The 7,954-nt window shown below is 30.0% G+C and overlaps 1 protein-coding gene across 1 annotated transcript; it reads left to right on the forward strand.

The window, feature by feature from the left end:
- The first annotated feature begins 4,617 nt into the window (after positions 1–4,617).
- LOC142631025 (stearoyl-[acyl-carrier-protein] 9-desaturase, chloroplastic-like) lies at positions 4,618–7,205 on the forward strand. Its single transcript, XM_075805086.1, has 3 exons — positions 4,618–4,721; positions 5,273–5,768; positions 6,259–7,205. Exons 1-3 carry the CDS (start codon positions 4,618–4,620, stop codon positions 6,811–6,813), a joined length of 1,155 nt encoding a protein of 384 aa, XP_075661201.1. The 3' UTR covers positions 6,814–7,205.
- Positions 7,206–7,954: the final 749 nt, after the last annotated feature.

Raw genomic sequence — 7,954 nt, forward strand, 5'->3', positions numbered from 1 at the left:
TGTTGTGTTGGAAACTTGTGATAGCAGGGAAAAATTATTCAGTTCTGATAACAGCGAAAAAACAGCCAAAACAGAGGGCAGGGAAAAAAAAGAAAAGAGAAGCTATAGCCGCGTTTTAAAAACGCAGCTATAGTTTCTATGCAAGGTTGGCAAACGAACTGACAGAGGGCTATAGCCGCGTTTTTTATAAACGCGGCTATAGTCTGCAGCCTGTAACCGCGTTAATAACCGCGGCTCAAGCGGGTCTGTAACCGCGTTTTCCAAAAACGCGGCTATAGGTCGCTGACGATAGCCGCGTTTTTGAAAAACGCGGCTATAGACCTGATGCCTATAGTCGTGGTTCAAAAACGCGGCTTCAGGTCTGGTCTGTAGCCGCGTTTTTAAAAACGCGGCTCTAAAAAACGCGGCTATAGGATATAGTCGCGTTTTCGGGGTCTGTAGCCGCGTTTTTGAAACGCGGCTATAGGCCCTGTTTTTTGTAGTGTAATTTTGTAACCACCTTTTTACTGGTTACAAAATCATTTTCCCAATTAAATTTATATGTACACTATTATAATTTTTACATTATAATAATAAAAATAATAATAATAATTTATATATATGATGTGATAAATTTTATATTATGTAATGAGTACGAATAAATCTATTTCTTATATATTATGTAACAATGGTATAATAGTCAATTTATATAAATTACATTTTCCATTCTTCCCTCTTTCTCTCCAACCAAATAAAAGAGTTTTCCACCCTCCCATTTTTTCACCCCTCCAACCAAACACACGAGGGAAAACTAAATATTTTTCATCCTCCTACTTTTCCACTCCTCCTACCGAACGGACCTTTAATGCATCAGACCCTTTCTTTTCTTCTTTTTCTCCTCACCGTGTCCAACACACCTAAGTCACTGGCTCACTGCCCAAGAAGAAAATAGGCTGACTTTTATGGCTTGTCCACCCACCTCTTTAATGAGGTGTTTTATCAAGTGTGGGTTGGACCCACGGTGTTATGATGCACCCAACATGGTGGACACAACAATCAGAAGCAGTTGTAGATGAAATAAGTAAAAGTTTTGTATGAAACAAAAAGTAAAAAAAAAAAAAAAAAAAAAAGGTACTCGACTTTCTTAATTTCTAGTACTATAAAGAAATACTTGATTTTCACAATTTCGAATACCACATTATTTTTTTAATTCCTCGAATTCTAGGTTGATAGTACTATGCTGATGACTCACCTAGGAACTCGAGTTCACTGAACTTGAGTACTATTTAGAACTTGATTTTGTGAAATTTAAGTACTAAAAAAGTGGTACATTACTAAATATTTTCGAAATAGTGCTAATTTACTACAAATTTTGTCAAAACTTGATATTTGACTATTTTCATCTAGAGAGTTGCACCTATACAATGCTACATGTTTTTTAAATCAATAACTTCTAATAAATCCAAGAGATAAAAAGTAAACCAGTGGTTATGCCATCATCCTTCTAAATATCACTGATGTAATTCCATAAAGTCATTAAACTCCCTTAAAAGAAAGAAAAAAATAGGGCAATTGGTTGAATAGTACTTTTTACGGAAACTTTTAGGAGAATAACATGCAGTTGAAATTATTTAGTTATGTAAGCTCTTTTTAGAATTTGAGTTATCAAATTTGAGTTCCATAAATAATTAGGGTCTTTCTTCTATAAAGCTAATTTTTAACAACCACCGCTCCAAATTATCCTCGAAGTCATACAGCCAAGTAATAGTGTCTCTCACCTGCACTCATCCAATTTGGCCTTTATACAATCCAATAGATTTGTGAATAAGTCAACCTGAAAAAGAGAGAAATGAATTATAAATTTAAAGAAAAAAAGTGACCAGGGAGAAAAAATTTTGGGATTTAATTCTTTCAAGAATTAAGATGGAAAGATACAGTGAAATTGTTTTTTATTATTATTATAATTAGAGATATATATACTCTCTCTTGGCATATGAACATTAATTAGATTTTATTAAATAATTTGTCTGCTATTAATTGAGATTTTAATTTTGTTAGGAGTCTTTTGTTTGATTTTAATTTTGTCTCTTCACATGTTTTGGGACACTTGGTGACATTAAATTTTCTCTCTTTATGTTTTAATAATAATTGTGGGTTTTAATTAGTTCAACTGATAAAATTTCTTATCATTGAATAATAAATTTACCATTTGATCCCCGCTTATATCAAAAACAAATTGACGTCTTACTCTGATGATAAAGAGTAACTATTAGAAGCATATGTCATTAGTTCAAAATATCTTTTAAAAAAAACATTTTAATACTAATTAAAAAAATACTTATGTGTTCTGGATAAAATAGGGTCCTTAATTTAATATTCTCTCCTCACATCTTATTAGACAATAACAAAGCATTTAATAGGCCAGCCACTTATTATTTTTTTGTAGGTGAAGCAACCTTAATTAAAATATTGTAATAAATAAGTATAATATATTATATTAGTTAAAAGAGTGGGGCCTTCTTTCACATGACCACCTTGACGGGCCTGACTTAGAAAAAAAAATTATTATTATATATAAATTTTAAAAAATTTATGACTTTTTTTTCTTTAAAAAAATTTGTAACCATCCTAAATTTTTTTGGGTCCAACATAATTACACTTTTGACAAAGTTTGGTAACAAACTTTGTTATAGATTAAAACTACAACTCTACTTAATATTTTTTTTATTAAATGTAAATTTTGACAACTCTATTCATCAATCAAATGTTTAAATTTTAAGATTTTGTAGTATAAAATTATTCATAAAAAATAAGTTTATGAATCAAATAGTAAATAACATTCGATTGGCATGAAAATTGACAAGTGTATTAAGAATATAAAAAAATATGAAATTCAACATTTAGATTTTCAAAACATGTAGTCATGTTAATTTGTGTAGTGAGAGATGTAGTCTTTAGGCTATTACTAAGTTTATAACCAAATTTTGATCTCCTTAACAATATATTAGGCCCTTACAAAATAATTAAAAAAAAACCCAAGAAAATTTTTGTTACACTAAAATTTTAAAATAGATATAACTTGCAACAATTATAATAAGAATATCATGCAATGATTTTAAAATAATTTTTAAAAAAATCGTAGAAAAAAATTGTACAACTTTATGTATTTGAGTGTTTTATTATTATTATTTTTTTGTTTTTGTGAATATATGAAGTTATCTTTTTATTATATGTTGTATAATTTAAAATTTTTAATAGTATTCTGAAAAAAGTCTCTAGAAGGCACCATTGTTTGTATATATTGCCCATATTGTTGAGTTGCCCCTGCTTCAAGGAGGCACCGACGGAGTGGTGTAGTAGGGAAAAGCGTGATTATAAGTATGGCCACATTGATAAGTACAGAGTGATGGCTAGATTTTTATTTTTATTTTTTTTTACATCGTTGGAAAATACATGCATCACAAGCGCATATATAGCTTCATGAAATTAGTGTGGATCCTTTGGAGGTGGATGTTAGTTGGAAAACATTGTTCCATTAATGCTTTTGTCTGAATACACCTAAAATTGTGCTACCTGAAAGGAATGAGACATAATAAATATCTGGAACTTTATAAAGGAAGGGATGTAATTTATCATTCGAGCTATAACTTCATCTTTTATGTTTATTTTAAATTACAAAAATTTTAATTGATGATATAATTATTGATCTTTAATCATCTATGAATTTTGTAAGCATAAAAAATATACGAAGATAATGTAATTTAACGGTAAATTATCAAAATTTACATCTAATTAAAAAATATTGAGTGGTGTAATATTATTTAAAGTTTAACTAAATGTAACTTCAACCTAATTCATATATATAAAAAAATTTTAAAAGTAACACATCTCTACGAGAAATACTATGTCTATAACATATTGTGAAAATATTATGGATGTAACAATTCTTTGTTTCTATTGGGATGACATCCTAAAAATGCCTAATTTCTACATATACCATGTAGGTAGTAGACTAACTGGCACTACACTTATTAGTATGGAGGAAAATCCTAAAAGTATAACAAATTTTACTACATAAAGCTTATAAATGTGGAAATCAATGCAATGGTGAGCTTCAATCACCTTCAAAATGAATATTTTTTAATTTTCTTTTTGTGATTAGTAACACATTATTTTTTTGAGGTGATTAGTAACACATTAGTTTGTAAGTTCAATATAATAAAATTTATAATATTTATAGTACTTCTCATATATATGTACATCTCTATATATAAAGTTACACATTTTTTAAATCATTAATTTCTAATAAATCGAAGGATTAAAAAAAACACTAGTGGTCGTGCCCTCATCCTTTTAAATATGAGTGATGTAATTCCACTAAGTCATTAAACTCCCTTAAAAAAATTCTTAAAACTCTTTCCATTGCCCGCCACGTCTTCTGCTTCTTCTACCTTTTCCTCTCTCTCTCTCTCACTGAATTCTATATATATATATATATATATATATATATATATATATATATATATATATATATATATATATATATATTCCAAATTTCATAACAACTAAGTACTAACAATTCCCTCTTTATCTCATTCCTTGGTGTTCTGGAGCTAAAAAAGAGGTTAAAAAGAAGACATGGCTTTAGTACTCAACTCCTTCAACTTTTACTCCCTTCCTTCAATGAGTACTCCGAGATCTCCTAAATTTTCTATTACTTCTACCCTCTTCTCCAACACTAAGTGAGTTTAAACTTCAAATTCTCTCCTCTTTTCGCAAGGATAACATTTTTCATAATTACAATGAAAAGATGGATCAATAACTCATTTGAATTGTTGATTTTCATATCATCTATTATAATATCTTGATTTATTTTATTTGCTCTTTGAACTTGGTATATATGCATGCACACAAAGTCATAATAATATGATGATGGTCACTTTTTTATTTTATTATAAAAAAATATCATTTTATTTTTGTTGAGAAACTCAAATAATATCATTTAACTCTTTAGAAATTATAATATATTGATGTCCATTTTTGCATCGTGTAACATACATATATATTACACGATACAAACTTTATAGACTTTTATTATTTATATATCTTGGTACAATTTTTATATTTAAAAAAAAAAAACTGCATTTTCACAAAGCTAAAAGATAATATATTCCAAATTGACATACATAAACAAGAAATTGTTTTCATATTGCACTTAATTTGACCACGGCTTGTATTTTAGCTTCAACATCCTAACATCAATTACTTTTGTCTCTGTTTTTGTTGGATTTAGAGTAGCAGAAAAGTCTTTAGGCCATCCTACTGAATTCAATGTCAACAAATCCTATCCCATGCAACCTAAGAAAGTTGAAACTTTCAAATCTATGGAGAATTGGGCTAAAAACAATATCCTAACTATCCTAAAACCTGTTGAGGAATGTTGGCAACCACAAGATTTTTTGCCAAATCTTACCTCAGATGGATTTATTGAGCAAGTCCATGAATTAAGGGAGAGAACGAGAGACATTCCGGATGAGTACTTTGTGGCCTTAGTGGGTGATATGATCACTGAAGAAGCCCTTCCAACTTACCAAGCTAGAATTAATTCTACTGAAATTTTTCACGATGAAACTGGTGTAGATAACACACCTTGGGCAATTTGGTCTAGGGCATGGAGTGCAGAAGAAAACAGGCATGGTGATCTTCTTAATAAGTACCTTTTCCTTTCGGGAAGAGTGGACATGAAACAGATTGAGAAGACAACTCAGTACTTGATTCGGTCAGGAACGGTGAGTTATGCAACGATATTGATTCTTCGAAAAGTTTAAGTTATAAAACAATATTTTTTATTTTGTGAAAACAATCATTAATTTTTACTATCGAATCCTATATATTTTCAAGTTGTAGTTTGAAAAATCAGTTTTAACCCTTTGCTGTTCTATTTATCAAATTTGATTATCAGTTATCAGATAGGTGCAAAATCAATCAGAACAGTTCCTGGTTTTCAAAATTGCAATAATTTCTTTGACCAACTTTTAATCTCTAACTCATACAATAATTACAACTCTCTATAACACTGTCACAAGGAATTTGCATCTCAAACCTAACATTGCTTTTGACGAGTTAAGCGTTGATTTCATGTTACATTTATAAACCCTTCTTAAGATGTTCCTTATTATACTATTCCCACATGCAGAGCTCTTAAAGTTTGTAGTGTTGGATGGAGATCTTTACTCTTAAAATTTATATGGATTAACTTGATGTGAATTTTGCACCTAGGATCTTGGCTTCGGGGATGATCCATACCTTTTAACCATTTACACATCATTCCAAGAACGAGCAACATTTATCTCTCATGGGAACACAGCCAAGCTGGCCGTGCAACATGGGGACGTAAAGCTTGCCCAAATATGTGGCATAATCGCCTCAGACGAGAAGCGTCATGAAACTGCATATACAAAAATAGCTGAAAAGCTTTTTGAGCTCGATCCAAATGAAATGGTAATAGCCTTCGCAGACATGATGAAGAGGAAAATCTCAATGCCTGCCCATTTGATGTATGATGGCCATGACCATAATCTTTTTGATCACTTTGCTATTGTTGCATCAAGGATTGGGGTCTACACGGCTAGGGACTATAGAGAAATTGTGGAACTTTTGGTAGCTAAATGGAAGGTAGAGAAGCTAACTGGACTTACAAGTGAGGGACGAAAAGCCCAGGACTATGTATGTAGATTGGCTCAAAGGATGAGCAGGCTAGAGGAGAGAGCTATAGCAAATGCCCAAAAAGCACCCATCATTCCTTTCAGCTGGATTTCTGGTAGAGTGGTATAGCTAGCTTCTTAGATGGGTTCTATTTTACTTGCTTTTTTTTTGTGTGAGTATTTAAATATTAAAATAATTGGGTAGGGTGGTTTGAAGCTTAGTTATCTTTATAAGAATTCTCGATCCATACAATGTCAAATTGCTACAAATGAAATAAACTACCGAAATACGAGGAAAATAAAGTACAAATCGTCTTTAGGTTGACGTGGCAGCTTATCTTACATTACCACATCGGTTGCTTTGGCAAACTTTTTACATACACTATAGTCCCATTGTAAAAGTCTTTGAGTAGTCAGAGGCTGTGAGTGGTTCACCCAACATGTGAGTGGGGTGGTCTCAGTAGATATTACCACCTCGACAATTCTCTATATAATCTTCATCTTGCATATATTTATTTGATTACTTGCTATAGTTTGAGGCTGTATTTTTTTTTCTTTTTTGCTTTTAATTTTTTTAATGATCTTCAATTTGAAATTTAGTGGAAAAGAAGTTTTGGAGCTTTGGTGATGACTTAAATATTGTTAATTACTACATATTTAAATACCGATGGTGTGAAAATGATCTAAATTTAACACTTTTATATATATATTAGCCTCTTCACAGATGTGTTGCACGTGTTTTGAGGCTCTTTTTTCTTTTTTTAAGAACAAACTTTTCATTTACAAAAGGGTAGTTGGGGCTATAGGTGTTGAGAGAAACTCAAATTAAAATTTCAAATTAGAATTCCAATTTTGCGTCATATGTGCTAAATTATTTATTCTTAAAAAGTTTTATTTTTTAATTTTTAAAATAAAATGTGGGACCACATCATAAATATTCATCCAAGTGAGTTATTAAGTACAAAAACCAAAGAGTTTAGAATAAATGAATCATAAAAAAAAAAGTTTTTCACAATAATTTATAAAAAAAAATATGAACAAATTACATTTTATACTTAATAATATCCTTATAAATTTTTTTAAAGAGTTAACAAAATATAAAAATGACTATCAATAATATTTAAATTATATATATATATGAATTATATTATGCATCTTATTGTATATCTTTAATTGTATCTATGCATATGCATAGAGTTACAAGTTAGTTTTTTAATTGGTGTGATTGCTTAATTATTTAGAAATTATAGAAGATATGTAGATACTCTTTT

The sequence above is a fragment of the Castanea sativa genome, chromosome 4 (genome assembly GCF_040712315.1).
Source record: "Castanea sativa cultivar Marrone di Chiusa Pesio chromosome 4, ASM4071231v1".
NCBI lineage: Eukaryota > Viridiplantae > Streptophyta > Magnoliopsida > Fagales > Fagaceae > Castanea > Castanea sativa.